The sequence below is a fragment of the Cyprinodon tularosa genome, unplaced genomic scaffold (genome assembly GCF_016077235.1).
Source record: "Cyprinodon tularosa strain WSP-4 unplaced genomic scaffold, ASM1607723v1 ctg467, whole genome shotgun sequence".
Lineage (NCBI taxonomy): Eukaryota > Metazoa > Chordata > Actinopteri > Cyprinodontiformes > Cyprinodontidae > Cyprinodon > Cyprinodon tularosa.
In genome coordinates this window covers 656596-674220 of record NW_024039193.1, presented here as the reverse complement: position 1 = coordinate 674220, position 17625 = coordinate 656596, and the positions used below count along the sequence as shown (strand labels likewise).

The 17625-nt window shown below is 43.5% G+C and overlaps 1 protein-coding gene across 1 annotated transcript; it reads right to left on the bottom strand.

The window, feature by feature from the left end:
• Window positions 1–643: 643 nt before the first annotated feature.
• Window positions 644–1754, bottom strand: LOC119794092 (trace amine-associated receptor 13c-like). Its single transcript, XM_038301444.1, has 2 exons — window positions 1582–1754; window positions 644–1454 (listed from the first exon to the last, which is right to left on the bottom strand). Exons 1-2 carry the CDS (start codon window positions 1752–1754, stop codon window positions 644–646), a joined length of 984 nt encoding a protein of 327 aa, XP_038157372.1.
• Window positions 1755–17625: the final 15871 nt, after the last annotated feature.

The window sequence follows — 17625 nt, the reverse complement described above, 5'->3', positions numbered from 1 at the left end:
CAACTACATATATTCTGTCTAATTGGTTTAACCAAGGATTTTGAATTTGATTTTTCCTCTAAGTTCAGGAAGATGTGTTAGTACATGTCTGCATTACAAGTACCAGTATTCATTACTGTATTCATGTGCTTAGCGTAATACAATTCACTCAGACATATGACTCAATAGTGGGTCATCCTTACCTCGGCTACTTCGTCAGTATCTGCTTTGGGCAGTGAGTCAGTTGCCTTGTGTAGCCAGGGGGGCAGTGTGAAGTCAAGTCACAAAGAAAGATGGACAAATCCGAAATGCAGTTACACATTAAGACTAAAAAGAGGTTCTAAGTCAGTTCAAATTCCTATTGTTTAAATTTTCACACATTACTTTTTTTAATCAGCTATCCATGAAATGTGATAGTAGATTTGGAACATGTGAACTCGATTTTTATTGTTGTATTTTACTTTTTAAATGTTTTACCTCAACAAATCATTTTAAATAAAGATGTTGAATCAAATGGGTAAAAACTCATTAGCATTCAAATAAAGGTCTAATCTTACATCTTTTCCAATATAACAAAGTAAAGATTGAAGTCAAAATCAAAATCTCTGTTGTTTACATCCAGAACTTGGAATTTATGGACCTTATGTAATTAATGGAAATCTATTCACACGATAATGTTGTCACATGAGTCTGGCTTTAGGATCTGCAGTGTAAAAATTAGTTTAACAGATTTCCTGAACCAGGGGTAAAATAGAGCATACATCAGAGGGTTTAGGGTGGAATTAACATAAAACAAAATAACTGTCACATTTGATGCACTGACTGCAGCATTTTCATCTATTAGTGTGATGCAGAAATATGGTAAAGTGCATATAAGAAATACGACTACAACAATCCCCAAGATTATGGCTGCCTTAATTTCAGATTTCTTAGCGGTGACTCTCACTGAACCCTGAATTGAGACAGATGCAACATGAGACTTCATGGCTCGAGCTTGAGAAACAACCACTATAAACACTCTCACATACAGAATAATTATCACAGTGACAGGACAAATAAAGGATGACAAAAGGTCAAAAACTCCCCCAAAATAATCTAAAAACACAAGGCACTCTCCTGAGCAGGAATTATACCTGCCTGGGTGTTGCAGGTTGTCTCTAAAGAGAACACAATTATAAAGAATTGAACACATCCAAAACAGAGAAACACATACCCTTGCTCGTTCTGCAGTGACTTTTGTGGGGTAGTAAAGAGGGTAACAAATGGCCACATAACGATCCACAGATATAAGAACCATGGTTCCTATAGAGGAAGTAGTGATAACATAATCCAAGATAACATATAAGACACATATGATGTCCCCAAGATACCAACAGTCATCTATTTGTGCTATTTGAAATGAAATGAGAAATCCAACTATGCAGTCTGAGATGGCCAGAGAGAGCAGAAGGATGTTGGTGGGGCTCTGGAGCTTCCTGCAGAAATAAGAAAACGACACAATACTGTAACTGGTTGTAAGGCTTTCCACACAAATATTTATGCAACACAATTTCTTAAATTTAATTTTTAAAATTGGCACACACACAAAAAAAAACTGTTTACTTGAAGTGGCAGATAGAAATGATCACCAGCAGGTTAAGAAATACGGTAAGTGCTGAGATAAAGGATATTGTTAAGTGAATAATGAGGGATACATATGGATGGTGCATAGTCCTTTTGCAGGATGAGTTTAACAGCTGTGGAAAGCAAAGTTCAGTTTCTTCAACAGTTTGCATAGTTAAGAAGAAAAAGCACAGAAGCATTGCTTTATGCCTCAGTCTCTCTGCCCTGTAATTATACTTTATACCTATAACTCCCTCCCTTTTTGTGATGAGGTGGGGAAAATTAGTGGGCATGACCTGGATCTACTTTAGGGTTTGCTCATCAAAAAAAATATTCATCTATTACTATTTACCGTATATTATTATTTCACGCATTATTATATCATGCATTGTTTTACTACACTGCAGTGGAAAACAAGTATTCAGGTATTCACCACAGTTAAATAAACGCAGATCGATGGATTTCACTCAGTCGGCATTTTATTACATCGTTGCAAAGAGAAAACATGACATCATACTTTGCATGGTAATCAGCCATCTTCTGATTTCACCAGCATTTGTATTCATTACTTACAGAAGTATAAGTCAAATCAAATTAGAGATACTTTGGTTAAACAGTAACAATCTCATGATATTGGTTCCGTTTTAAGTTTTCTCTTTGAGTTTTCATTGGTTTTATTTCAATTTTGTGTTATTCTATTTATTTCTGATGGTATTTGAGTTCTAAGGTATTTCTTGTTTGACCTTTCAGTCTCCTTTACCCTAGCTCCCAATCTTTGACTTAGACAACTTTTATTTTCATTTTGTATACACAGAGTTTATACAAAAACATTTTTTTTCTATTCAGCTATCATGAAATTTCCTTTCTTTAAAGTGCAGCAGTGATCAAATGTAAATAATATGGGAGACTATAAAAAAAACATGGTGCACAAAAAATCCATTGATATGGAAGTTTAGAGCATTATATGGTGCAAATATGCAGTGTTTTGGTTTGTTTTGTTTTCAGCTGTCTCATGGCAGTGAAGCTGTTTCGGAATCTGTTGAACCCGCATCGAATGCAGCAAAGCCTCTTTCCAGAAGGCATCAGGGAGAACAGTCCATGGTGAGGTTGAGAGGGGTAATTGATAATGTTACGGGCTCGGGACACGTAGCACTGGGATGAAATGTCTTTTATGGAGAGAAGAGGAGCCCCCAATGATCTTCTCTGCTGTTCTCACTACTCTTCTTACCTTCTTCAAGTCTGTAAGTCAGTAAGTCAGCTGGTCAGAACGTAATTTCTTAAACACAAAACAGAACAGTATTTTTGGCCGGTTCTAGACAGGGGCCAATGGGGACCAGTGCCCCTGTAGATCATGTGCTGGCCCCTGTTATGGCCCCTGTACTGAAGACTTAATACTTAAAAAAAATTCTGATGATGATATGGGCTGGAACAGATATGGTTACTGATTGGTCCTTTGGATCTATTTCATTCTTTTTCTTTTACAAATTCTGTTTTACTAATTATTCAAAAACAATACAGTGATAGCTTCAGTGGTATTAAAATAGGATCCCAGTTTTCATCTGCTAAATGTTTTTTTTTCCCACAACAAATAAAAAAACAATGCTCTAATTTTTACAGATGAATTTAACAGTTTTTCTTGGGTTCTAATTAAATTTGTATAGAAAACAGTAGTTTTAAATTAAATTACGTCAAAAATATGTATTCCTAACACATACACCCCACATAGATGGGGTGAATTTCCTAGTGGATATCTAGTCACTCTTAATGATAGGTTAGGCTGCAGCATTTTCCTTACAGAGTCTATCGTCGGCGCGTTGAGGTTGAGATGTATTTATCCCCCAGCAGACTCACAATTTTAATCATGTTTAAACTGAATCACTGTCATTTTCTAGCCTTGTGGAGTTGTTGCGGATTCTCTTTCAGCAGTTAACCATGTTTTACTGTCATTTAATAAATTTTATGTAGTGTGTCACATGAGGGAGAACTACATTTTATGAAGCTCCTCATTTGCAATTTTTAGCGACACTTATGTTTACATTAACAGTGATTTTATCTGACACTTGTTTTACGTCAATTGTTTATGTTTGAATTGTGTAGATAAGTGTTGTGTCATGTTGGGTCTAAGGAGCTTAACTCAAATGCAGAACACCTCGGAGACTGAGTAAAAGTTAAACTGTTTATTGAAGCAAAACACAATAAAGTTATTCTGGACTGATGCTGGAACGGGTCCGGGACCGGTATCACAGGATTCTCTGTAGAGAGGGACAGTTTGGTTAGCCAGGAAGAAGGAGGGTCTTGACTTAGATTGTAACTGATCTGTACCTGATGTGGTTCAGACTGAGCGGTGGAGGTAGGGAACCAGAAGGGACCAGAAACTGTGGGGTGAGCTGAGGGCTTTAGCAGCGGCTGCGCTTGGCTTCAGACTAGTGAGGTTCAGACCTTGAGTTTTCTCCTTAAGAACAGGCAGGCAGATTCAGACAGTGGATCTTCAGGGTTGGCTTCAAGAGAGCAGGCAGGCAGGTTTCAGACAATGAGCTCCTCCTGAGCTCCAGGCTTCGGTCAGGTCTTCCTGAGAAGCAGAGAGGATAAGGACTTGTTAGAATCAGCCTTATCTTAGAGCAGTCAGAGATTCAGACATGCAGGTTGGCTCAGGCTTGCTAACCATAACTGGTCAAACACTCTGGCACTGAAGGGAAGTTCAGCCACTGCTTATAAGCTGGTCTCCTGATGAGTTGATCAGCCGCAGGTGTGAAGGTGGCTTCAGCTCAGGAGACCCGGGGCGCCCTCTGCTGGAGAAAGGTGGCAGATCTCCAGATCCCAACATGTTGTATGTTATAAGTCATTTAGTGACCACGTAGGAAGCTATGTGTCTGCTGCGCCTGTTGTCTGGTTGGTGATTATGTAGCCCACTGCCTTCATAATCTCTGCTTCTAGTTTCAGATCATCAATGTCTCAATGTCAGAACAGTCAGAGCCATTCCCCTCAGTGCATTGTTTCTATCTAAATCTGCACCATGTTAGACATGTTTCATCGTGGCGGGCACGCTAGGCACCCTCCATCCATTGCAACAAGCACTTATGGAATTCCTTTCTCATCACTGCAGGTGTCATGAGGTGCTCTATCTGCAGCAGGTGGTTATCAGTGTTGGGCATGTTACTTTGAAAAAGTAATTAGTTATAGATACTAGTTACTTCTCCCAAAAAGTAACTGAGTTTCTAACTGAGTTACTCCACAATAAAAGTAACTAGTTACTAGTAAAAGTACTCGTACTCGTCGTCTCCCGCTTTATCCGGAACCGGGTCACGGGGGCAGCAGACTAAGCAGAGACTCCCAGACTTCCCTCTCCGCAGACACCTCCTCCAGCTCTGCTGGGGGAAGCCCTAGGCGCTCCCAGGCCAGCCGAGAGACGTAGTCTCTCCAGCGTGGCCTGGGTCGTCCCCTGGGCCTCCTCCCAGTGGGACGTGCCTGGAACACCTCCCGAGGGAGGCGTCCAGGGGGCATCCGAAGAAGATGTCCGAGCCACCTCAACTGACTCCTCTCGATGCGGAGGAGAACCAGCTCTACACTGAGCCTCTCCCGAATGACCGAGCTCCTCACCCTATCTCTAAGGGAGAGCCCAGCCACCCTGCAGAGGAAGCTCATTTCAGCCGCTTGTATCCGGGATCTCGTTCTTTCGGTCATGATCCAAATTTCATGACCATAGGTGAGGGTAGGAACGTAGACCGATTGGTAAATTGAGAGCTTTGCCTTTTCGCTCAGCTCTCTCTTCACCACGACAGACCGGTGCAGCGTCCGCATTATTGCTGCAGCCGCACCGATCCGTCTATCGATCTCCCGCTCCATTCTTCCCTCACTCGTGAACAGGACCCCAAGATACTTGAACTCCTCCACTTGAGCCAGGGACTCTCCTCCAACCTGAAGGGAACAAGCCACCTTTTTCCGGTTGAGAACCATGGCCTCGGACTTGGAGGAGCTGATTCTCATCCCGGCCGCTTCACACTCGGCTGCGAACCGCCCCAGCACATGCTGTAGGTCTTGGCAGGAGGGAGCCAGCAGAACTACATCATCCGCAAAAAGCAGGGACGAGATCCGCTGGTCCCCGAACCAGACCTCCTCCGGTCCCTGGCTGCGCCTAGAAATCCTGTCCATAAAAGTTATGAACAGGACCGGTGACAGAGGGCAGCCCTGTCGGAGTCCAACATGCACCGGGAACAGGTCCAACTTAATGCCGGCAATGCGAACCAGGCTCCTGCTCCTCTTGTACAGAGAACGGATGGCCCCTAATAAAGGGCCCCCGACTCCATACTCCTGGAGCACCCCCCAATTCAATTAAATTCAATTCAGTTTATTTATATAGCGCCAAATTCACAACACATGTCATCTCAAGGCACTTTACAGTTCACTGCCCCACAGGGCAGCACGAGGGACACGGTCGAATGCCTTCTCCAAGTCCACAAAACACATGTGGACTGGTTGGGCAAACTCCCAAGAACCCTCAAGCACCCTGCAGAGGGTGTAGAGCTGGTCCACTGTTCCATGGCCAGGACGAAAACCACACTGCTCCTCCTGCAGCCGAGGTTCGACAATCAGCCGGACTCTCCTCTCCAGCACCCTGGCATAGGCCTTTCCGGGGAGGCTGAGAAGTGTGATTCCCCGATAGTTGGAACACACACTCCGGTCCCCCTTCTTATGGAGGGGAACCACCACCCCAGTCTGCCAATCCAGGGGAACTGTTCCCGACCTCCACGCGATGCTGAATAGACGTGTCAACCATGACAGCCCAACAACATCCAGAGCTTTAAGATACTCAGTACGGATCTCGTCCACCCCCGAAGCCTTGCCACCGTGGAGTTTTTTGACCACCTCGGTGACTTCAGCCTGGGTGATGAACGAATCCAGCCCCAAGCACCCCGTCTCTTCTTCCTCCATGGAAGGCGTGTCTGTCGGGTTGAGGAGATCCTCAAAGTATTCCATCCACCGCCCGACAATATCCTCCTTCAAGGTCAGCAGCTCCCCACTCCCACTGAAAACAGTGTTAGCAAAGCACTGCTTTCCCCTCCGGAGGCGCCGGACTGTTTGCCAGAATCGCTTTGAGACCAACCGATAGTCTTTTTCCATGGCCTCTCTGAACTCCTCCCAGGCCCGAGATGTTGCCTCTGCAACTGCCCGGGCCGCAACACGCTTGGCCTCACGGTACCTGCTTGCTGCTTCAGGAGTCCCACAAGCCAGCCAAGCTCGATAAGACTCCTTCTTCAGCTTGACAGCATCCCTTACTATCGGTGTCCACCACCGGGTTCGGGGATTGCCACCACGACAGGCACCGCAAACCTTACAGCCACAGCTACGGGCAGCCGCATCGACAATAGAGGCAGAGAACACAGCCCATTCGGACTCAATGTCTCCAACCTCCCTCGGAACCTGAGAGAAGAACTCTCGGAAGTGGGAGTTGAACATGTCCCTGACCGAGGGTTCCACCAGACGTTCCCAGCAGACCCTCACTACACGTTTGGGCCTGCCGAGTCTTTCAGGCTTCCTCCTCTTCCAGCGTATCCAGCTCACCACCAGGTGGTTGTCAGTGGAAAGCTCCGCCCCTCTCTTCACCCGAGTGTCCAAGACATGCGGCCGAAGATCAGAAGATACGACTACAAAGTCGATCATCGACCTTCGGCCTAGGGTGTCCTGGTGCCAGGTGCAACGATGGACATCCTTATGCTTGAACATGGTGTTCATTATGGACAATCCATGACTTGCACAGAAGTCCAATAATGAGACACCACTCAGGTTCAGAGCTGGGGGCCCGTTCCTCCCGATCACGCCCCTCCAGGTGTCACTGTTGTTTCCCATGTGGGCGTTGAAGTCTCCCAGTAGAATGATGGAATCCACGGGAGGGGCGCTTTCTAACACCCTCCCCAAGGATGCTAAGAAGGCCTGGTACTCTGTACTGCAGTTCGGCCCATAGGCCGAAACAACTGTCAGAGTCCTCCCTTCGACCTGAAGGCGAAGGGATGCGACCCTCTCATCTACCGGGGTGAACTCCAACACGAGACGGCTGAGCTGAGGGGAGACAAGCAGCCCCACCCCCGCCCTCCGCCTCTCCCCGCGGGTCATTCCAGAGTAGAAGAGAGTCCAGCCTCTCTCAAGGAGCTGGGTTCCAGAGCCCTGACTGTGCGTAGAGGCGAGCCCAACTATTTCTAGCCGGTATCGCTCCACCTCCCGCACAAGCTCGGGCTCCTTCTCCGCCAGTGAGGTGACGTTCAACGTCCCCAGAGTCAGTTTAAGCACCCGCAGATCAGGTCGCCGAGGTCTCCGCCTCTGACTGCCGCCCAATCCTATATGCACCGGTCACTCATGGTTCCCCCTGCAGGTGGTGGGCCCACTGGGGGATGGCCTTGCGTCGCTCCTTCGGGCTGGGCCCGGCCGGGTCCCGCGAGGAAGAGCCCGACCACCAGGTGCTCGCCGACGAACCCCAACCCCAGGCCTGGCTCCAGGGTGGGGTCCCGGCTCCGCTGTACCGGGCGACGTCACGTGCCTTGCTGTAGTCCTCGTTATAAGGGTTTTTGTAGTAAAAGTAACTATTGCATTACTTTTGCTTTTCTCGCCCCCGTAACCCTCACCACTCAGCCCCCACCTTCCCGCCATGTGTTTTAAAAGCCAGCTGAATAGAGTGGACGACAAAGACAAGAACCTGCAGAGAGTTTTGCATTTATTGCAACTCAACGTAAATGACATCAGGGGGCAACGCCATGTGAAGTTTTTTGACAGGGCATTCAGATCTGGTGAGTATATGAAATTAATAACTGGGGATGTCTAATTATAAAATCCTGTGTGTTTGGGTTGTTATAGATACTGCAACATCTATCTATCCATCTATCTATCTAGATGTATACTCTGTGTGTGACATAAAATATGGATCTCCATCCCTGCCACAAAGGCCATCAAATAATGTATAAAATAAAAAATACAGTAGGTGGAAAAGGCAGAGTATCCATCCATCCATCCATCCATCCATCCATCCATCCATCCCGATTTCTCCCTTTCTCCATATAGGCTAACATTTGATCATTCACACTCTCCATAGTTCTCCTGTAGCGCGAGCACAGGGCGGCTGTTGCGCGCCTTTAGCGAGCATGCGCGTTTCCTGTCGCTTGCGCGGTGAATTGTGCCGCCAGCGCTGTGCGGAGATGCAGGGGAAACCGTATGTGATGGGGAAACTCAGCTCGACGTAACACCGGTATTTCCATATGGAAAACGCTGTTTTGCTGCTGGAGTCATCCTCACTATGCTGTACATTACCACCCACCAGAAAGAAACACCCACCTACCCAACTGACAGACGGAATCTCACTAAACATCAGCCATTCCCATCCTCCCCTCTCTCATGACAAGGCCCGCACGAGTCCTACCATGAAAAAAGGTTCATTGTGCGACCTGAGTAACGCGCAGTAACGGGGTGTCTGCAATGGTAACTGCGTTATAGTTACAGTCAAAGTAATTAATTAGATTACTCGTTACTAAAACAAGGTAACGGCGTTAGTAACCCCGATACTTTCAACGCCGTTAGTCCCATCATTGGTGGTTATGGTGTCCTTGTTCCACTGCTGCAGGTGCACAAGGTGCCCTTCATCTAGTGGCTGACGCCTGCCCTCCCCTTTTACCATCGCTGCAGGCGCTAATGGTGCCTTTTCCTATCACTGCAGGTGCTCAGGGTGCCCTCCATCCTTAGTAGCGGGCGCCTATGCTCCCCTTTTGCCATCACTGCAGTTGCTATGGCTCCCTTCATTGCACAGGTGCTCTCGGCACCATTTTCTATAGCTGCAGGAGCTATGGCACTTTCATTGCATGCCGCTCATGGCGCCCCCTTTTTCATCGCTATAGGCGCTTAGCGCCCTCCATCATCGCTACAAACACTCTTGGTGCCCTTCATCCATCTCTGCAGGATCATCCTGGTGCGTAATATCGGTTGCGGCAGCAGTTTCTGTCAGCCTTTCTCAATCGCTACAGGCTCTCATGCTATCATGGCACCTTTCATCTTCTCAGCGGGCGACTCGTGGTGCTTTCATCTTCACTCGTGGTGCTTTCACCTTATGCGCCTACCATTGCAGCTGTTTATCTCAGCAGCATCGCGGCGGGCATTTTATGCTGCCTTCTAGCATTGCGGCTGGTGCTCCATGGCACCCATTTTGCAGATGCATCTCACTTTTATCCATTACCGCAGCACTTCATGTTGGCCTTTTTTCATCACAGCCAGTGCATCACGGCCCCCAGCTTTTTGTCTCAGGCGCATCGGGCTTTTAACCATCACAGCAGCACTTATGGCTCACCCTTTTCATCGCAGCAGGTGCATTACGGCCTCTTAGCTCATTACTCCAGGCACATCGCACCCAAACCCATATGCATATGCGCTGTGACTTCATTCAGATGTCACCGTTTCAACCCACCTCCAGCCCCTCCTCCACCTTCGTAGCAAGAGCTTCATCAGAGTGTCATTCCTCCCGGACTCTTACCACGTTCCCTGTCTAATCTTAACAGGTCCGGCAGAACACCGCCATGTTGAGCCTGGATTTGCCAGAGGTTTCTTCCCAACTGGGAGTTTTTCCTCTCCACTGTCGCTTCATGCTTGCTCATCATTGATAGGTTCTCTCAACCTGTGTTATCCATCTGGACTTCCATCTTCCAGGTCCCTGAGTGAAGCTCTAGTATCAACTCTCGCAATTTACTGGATTTCCCTTGAAAGCTCAGCAGACCGTCGCGCTAACAAGCAGTCTTACAGACTGACCAACTTCATCTATCTCCACTACAGCACAGCCCTATTCTTTGCTCCTGTTCATGCATATCTATCAAAATTAAGTGCTATGTTTCCTGCCGAGGTCTGAGCGCCAAAGACAAAGTAATTGTATCAATAAATTTCTCCTAATTGTATTTTCTCTTTGTGTGAGTTTTTCAGATTGAACAAAATTTTTGCTATCGAATTTCTACTGGTGAAATTTTGCAAGTGTTTTTGCAGCCATATTTTTGCCTTTGTTTTGTTTACATAATTTACTGCAGTTCAATTTTTAAAATTCAAATACAAAATTGCCCAGGTTAAAAAAACTGGTCTGAATCCAATGATACCGACTTCCATACATGTCATAGCTGCTATTACATTGGCTAAATGTCCAACGAAGCCAGGTGCCTCTTGGTGCCTCCTGGTGCCAGACAGCTCTTAGAAATGAACTGAGTTTTCCTCCCTGTGGGGAACTCTTTTAACAGGAGCCTTTCCAGATGAATAATTTGAACAATTCAAATACATGTATCATTCTGGCCTATGCCAGGTAGTTTATTTTATGAAGTCATTCTGTAGAAGCATGGTTAAAAAGCAGCGGCTAACCTGTATATTTTGGCTTTCCGTCCGACTTTTACAAGAAACTTTCTGACCAGCTCGCTCCTTTATTATTGGACCTGTTTAATGACTCCCTTGAACGTGGCACCCTTCCGTGGACTTTAACTCAAGCATCAATATCGCTCATTCCAAAGAAAAATTAAGACCTTGAGAACTGCAGCAGCTGGCAACCTGTCAGTTTGCTCAATAGTGATGTTAAGATATTGGCTAAAACCCTCGCCGGCCGCCTCGACCCCTGCCTACCAAAAATAATCTCAAAGGACCAAGCTGGGTTTATAAAAGGCAGACAACTATCCTCAAATGTACGCAGTCTGCTCAACATAATACTGTCCAAGCCTGAATCACAAGACCCTGAGATGGTAATCTTTATGGATGCAGAAAAAGCTTTTGATAGAGTGGAATGGAATTTTTTATTCTCAGTCTTAAATAGGCTTGGCTTTGGCCAGAGCTTTGTTTTGTGGGTTAAATTATTATACAGTGCCCCAGTTGCCAGTGTAAAAACAAACTTGAAACAATCTAACTTCTATCCTTTAACACGCGGCTGCCGCCAAGGATGCGCACTATCACCATTGCTGTTCGCCGTCGCAATAGAACTGCTTTCCATTGCTCTTAAAAGCTCACCGCTTTTTAATGGTGTATATAGGAACAGGAACAAGCACAGAGTATCACTTTATGCTGATGACCTTTTACTCTATGTCTCAAATCCCACTTTCTGCATGGAAAAAATTCTGGACATTTTACAAATTTTTTGTTCTTTTTCTGGCTGTAAGTTGAACATTAAAAAAAGCGAATGTTTTCCTCTTAATGATACAGCAAAACAGATCCCGGCTCAATCACTACCATTCTGCTTAGCCTCTTCTAGGTTTCAGTATTTAGGAATTAATATTTTGAATAGTCTCCCTTTACTATATAAACATAACACTGTAGAGAGCTGGTCAAAAAGGTGAAGTCAGACCTTTCACGCTGGAATAATCTTCCACTGTCACTTCTAGGTAGGATAAACTCTATCAAATGAATGTTCTACCAAAAACATTTCTTTTTCAGTGTTTACCTATATACCTGCCCAAATTTTTTTTCAATGAATTGGATAAGATTAGTTCACATTTTATTTGGGCAGGAAAGACTCCAAGGGCAAGGGAGGCAGCTAATATTCAAAAGGTCTATACCTGGTACAACTCCTCCAACACAGACTGGTGTCCGATGGAAGCTTACTCATGTACCCCTGCCTCGTTATCAGTTTTACTATTTTCCCCTCTAAATGCTCATCCCACTAAAGTCACCTCCAACCCGATTGTATTATCTACTATAAAAATCCTGAGACAATTTAAACGGCACTTTAAAATCACCTGTTTTTCCCCACTAATGCCCCTTTGTGAAAATTACTTATTTCCACCCGCTTCCTTTGATCTGACTTTTTCTCTGTGAACAGAGAAGGGGCTGGTAAACTTTGATCAACTTTATGGCAAGAAAATTTTTACTTCCTTCGATAACTCCAAACTAAGTTTGCCCTCCAACAATCCCATTTATTTCGGTATTTTCAGGTCAGAGATTTTTTTCGTTGTAACTTTCCCAAATTTTCCTGTAAACCTTCTCGTACTCTTAGAGATGTCATTCTATCTCTCCCGCATGCTCATGGATTCATTTCAGTCGTGACAAAATTAATCTTATCATCAATACCATCCTCGCTGGTCACTAAAATTCATGAGGGGTGGAAGAGGGCCCTTGACAGGGTCAACTCCACCTCATCTTGTGCCAGTCTGACTTTAATTCAGTTTAAGGTCCTACAAAGGAAACATTACTCCAAAGCTAAACTTAAAAAAAAAAGCTCTTTGATACAAGTGACACATGTGACAGATGCTCTCTGACACCAGCTAATCATACACACATGTTCTTTTCCTGTCCCAGATTAAGCTCATTCTGGTCCTCTTTCTACAATACTTTCACAAAAACTCTAAACAAGCCAGTGCTTCAGAGTCCTCTGACCTCAATCTTTGGTGTGCTTGAGGATTTCACACACTTCACAAACAGGGAAAGTAACGCTATTGCTTTCGCATCTCTGGTAGCCCGGAGATGCATATTACTTCAGTGGAAGTATAACAATCATCCCTCTCCTGACTCTTGGCTGAAGGATCTAATGTCACTCCTACACATAGAAAAAAATCAAGTAAAGCATTAGGAAATGTGTCGACAAATTTTATAAAACTTGGAATCCCATTCTTTCCTTAGTTGACTCAACTCCCTTCTTAGATGATTAAAAAGTATGGCTATAATTAAGATACACTGACATAACCCCTCTCTAATTCCAGTTGTTTGATCTGTTGGAACACCAGCCGGAATTTTAAGAGAGGCCAAGGGTTGGGTTAGGGATTTGGTGGTACAACATGTAATAACTGTTATAGTTATATTTTTGATTTTGTTTTCTAATCATTTCAGATCCCTCCTCTAAATCCTGTTTGTTTATTATCATTTTTTTATTTTTTATTTTATTGTATTTTATTTTCTTTTTTGTAATTTGCTTGTTGGTTTGGTAACTGTTCTCCCCTCCTGTTTTGTCGTTACGAGGGAGAGAATCATGTTTGCTTGTTGTTAACATTTTTCATTGTATTCCTGGGAATGTAGGGAGGTGGGGGATACGTGAAATGTATTCTAATGTAAATGGATATATTGTATGAAGGACCAACTCTGCCATATTTAAAAATAAATACAGAAATAAATAAATGCTCAATAAATGTATAAGCATACAATTAATTGCCAACAAAAAAGTGAGACATAAATGTATATAACTCTTAATTAGCTTCTTTATTTATTTGCCTTTGTAATATTTACCTTATTTATTTTTCTGTCCTTTATAATCTTCAACTTTATTTTTTAATTACTTATATTTTTAAGTATTTATTTATGTGCATGTTATAATATTTTTGTCTGTTTTATTCTTCCTTTGTATTTTTTTACCTTAGTTATTTCTTCACCGCTGTTTATTTCTCTCTGCCCTTTTTACATTTCTGTCTGCCCTTTTTACATTTCTCTATGCATTTCTGGCTCATTATGCAAATGAGGAGGGGGTGTGTCCTAGAGAGTCAACTTCTGCTCATTGGTTGGCTTGGCGGCCCATCTTCTTAACTCACAGAGCTCAGAGTACTAAGTTAAATGTTCTCTTTTCTGTTGCTGTTGTTCAATTAAAGTATGTTTTAAGATCATTTGAGGCGAGAACCTTATACTTTTAAGCATCACCATATGGCCCATTCACAGATTTAATGCGTAATTTAAAAGAAAATGTGACGAACTTGAGAGGACCGTGGCAACCAGCGGAGCTCCGAAGCTGACGGCAGCCAGGTCTATAGCCAGGCTATGATGGCGATTTTTTGTTGTATTTGGCAAAGTTTGGCAAAGTCCCTACTCAAGTTCTAATTACTTCAGACTCGACATCAGACTCTCCTCCTGTAGATTCGACCGATGTAGTAAAATGCTAACCAACACGCTTCACACACGGCTATGCCGAGAGAGGGCCGCTGCAACAAAAAATCGCCATCATCACCAGCGATTCTTCACACACGGCTGTTCCGAGAGAGGGCCGCTGCAGATGGGCTGTGGTTAGACCTGGCTGCCATCAGCTTCGGTGCTCCGCTGGTTGTAAAATGTAAAAAGGGCAGAGAGAAATGTAAAAAGGGCATACAACATACTACATACAACTGTGCTTTGTGCAGGTTCATGTTTTGATAAAAAATAATTATTGTGGGTAAAAAAAAATCCTGTTGAGACGACTGAGATATGCACTTTTAATACCCCCCCCCCCCACCACCATGTCTCTTTTTCATGAATATAAAAATACAATATTACATTTCATGTGTGGTTTACTGACTCAGGTAATGAAAAAAAAATTGAGGCGAGGAGAAATAACCATTTTTCTGTTATCATCATTTTGCTCCATGTTTTTTATTCTGTTGGTGATAAATTGCAGTTATCCAAAGCTCTTTTCATACTTTTCAGTGACATGTTTTGGTTGTTTCTAAGGCAATTTTAAATTTTAAACGGACAAACTAACACCACATAATACACATAAACCAAAAAAGACTTTGAACTCTATTTACCAGGTAAAGTATTGATCTCTCAAGCTGAACTTCAACAGTCTCAAATTAAGTCAGTCAGTGTCCAGCTGGTTTTAAACTGTATCAAGTTGAACTTAATTGATAAACAATGTAAATGTTTCAGTAACAGATGGAAGGTGGCCTAGGGTCATTTCAATTAAAATCAGTGACCTATATTAAGAAGAAGAAATATCTGTCAAAAATGTCTTTTTCTATAATATATCTGCTTTGCTGGACCCAGGCTGTAATATGCTAAATGTCACAATCTGTTTAATGGCTTTTCTGAACCAGGGATAGAACATGGCATAGATCATAGGGTTGAGACATGAGTTAATACAGAAAATACACAGAACAGTAGTTGACGCATTAAATGAAATTTCACCTGCAAGATAAGCACAGTAGTAAGGACAGAAACATATTACAAACACAAGCACTATAAAACCAATGGTCCTGGCAGCTTTCAATTCAGACTTTCTTACTGTCACTGGACCTTGTTGTGGTGCAGCTGTGAGATGGGAGCGGATAGCTCGAGCCTCAAAAACAACCACCAGAAATACTCTAATGTACAGAAATATAATTAGAGAAATCGGAAGAAGAAAGGTTAAAAAAAGGTCAAGAACTAAAACAGAATATGGTATGAAAAACACACATTCTCCATGACAAGAAGCTGAAATTTGGCTTAAACCATCCTTCACAAACGTTATGCTGTAGACAGCTGAACAGAACCAACACAGACTGATGCATACTTGTATTTTTGTTACAGTTATTCTCCTGCGGTACTGCAGTGGGTAACAAATAGCCACATAGCGTTCTACAGATACCAATACTATATTTCCGACTGATGCACAGAGAATAAGAACAAGGATATATGAATACAATAAACACATGAGATTACCAAAAAACCAACAAGTTGTCAGTTTAACCATTTCACCTGGAAAGAAAACAAGACCTATCAAGAAGTCCGAAATGGCGAGAGACAGAAGCAGGAAGTTGTTCGCTTTGTGAAGCTGCCTGCAGAAAAATGAGCAAAATATAATTTTAGGCATCACACTGACATTGACATAGAAATGACACAGAAAAATGGTAAATTTTTTTGTCTATATGCATTTTAAATTCAAAAGAAATTGGATTCATTCTTTGCCTGAAGTGAGAGATGGAGATGATGACTAGCAGATTTAGAACAACAATGAGCACAGAAATGATGGGCAGTAGAAACTGGAGAAAAAGAACTGCAACCCATGAAAGTCTTGGCTTCTTGCAAGATATGTTAAGTTGCTGAGGAAAGCACAGCTCATTGTTATCAGACATCACAGTAATAGGCTTGTAGCTGAAGTCCTGGTGTTCCTTTTCTTCTTGTGACACATATATTTAGTCATTAGGACTTGTTAATCTCTGTTGACTTTCTTTCCAGGGACCACATACATCCAACATGAATTTCCCCAAGCTCTTATGTGTAAACTTAGCCATTCTCCTGAATAGTTCCTTTATTTCAAATTTTTGCTACACAAACTACTGTTTGGCTGCATGGTGGCGCAGTTTGTAGAACCGTTGTGTTGCACACTCGAACAATGACGTCGAGACATGCGGTGGTTGTAAATATTCCTTTACTTTTTCGTTTCTTCTGGAAATACAAACAGCATTCTTATATCTGACGTGCATCACACTATGGCTGCTATCGACTACTGAGCTTCTTCACCAACAGGAAACTTTGGACCCCAGGGTGCCCTAAAATGCCTGTTCAAAACAAGTCCCTTTCTAAACTCATTTCAATCTCTCAGCCCGAACAGTTATCAATATACTCTTATGAGTGTTCAGCTTAACATTAACAATGAAACGCAGTGCTGTTTAATAACAAAATAAAATATTAGGAAAGAGAATAGAATGGGGGGGGGGGGGGGGGGCTTGATCTAACCTCCCAAGCATCTGATCCCCCACAGTTGCCCTGCAGCAAGAAGGTTCTGGGTTTGGTTCCTGGCCTAGAGTCTTTCTGCATTGAATTTGCATGTCTTCTATGGCTACATTGGCTTCCTCCCTCATTCCAAAAGCATGAATTTTAGATTAGTTGTTATCTCAAAATTGTCCTTAGGTGTGAGTGCATGTGCATGGTTGTCTCTGTGCTGCTTTGCAACAGACTGGTGTCCTGTCCAGGGTGTAACCTACTTTTCGCCTATAGACGGCCAGAGATGCCACTGGCCCCAAAGTGACAGTGACAGTGAATGGGATAAGATGGAAGGATTAAACTGTTGTGATATTTCCAAATTTCTGTCTCCATTTGCAAACAAATGCTCTGCAAGGATGTTAGCTCCAAAAAGTGGTTGCCATGATACATGCCGACTAAAAAGTGCTGACAGTAGAGAAAAGCTGGGAAGACGAAGTAGGAAGCTTCCTAAGGCCAACTCAGCACAAGGATCTCTTAGGTCCCGGCAGCATAACACAGTCTTAACTGAGATATGTCCTGGGTTAAACCAGCAGGGGTTCACAAACATGATCAGGCCCCCACATTTCCATTTCCCACAAAACTTTAGCGTCTCTGGTGGCTCTCAGTGCAGTGAATCCTGGCAGGTCCACATTAGCATCTAGT

Excerpts from the sequence above, each read along its gene's own strand:
- LOC119794092 (XM_038301444.1), bottom strand. The coding sequence starts at position 1,754 with ATGCAAACTGTTGAAGAAACTGAACTTTGCTTTCCACAGCTGTTAAAC. Across the intron at positions 1,455-1,581 it reads ATTTCTATCTGCCACTTCAA|GAAGCTCCAGAGCCCCACCA; the intron begins GTAAACAGTTTT and ends TTATTTCTGCAG.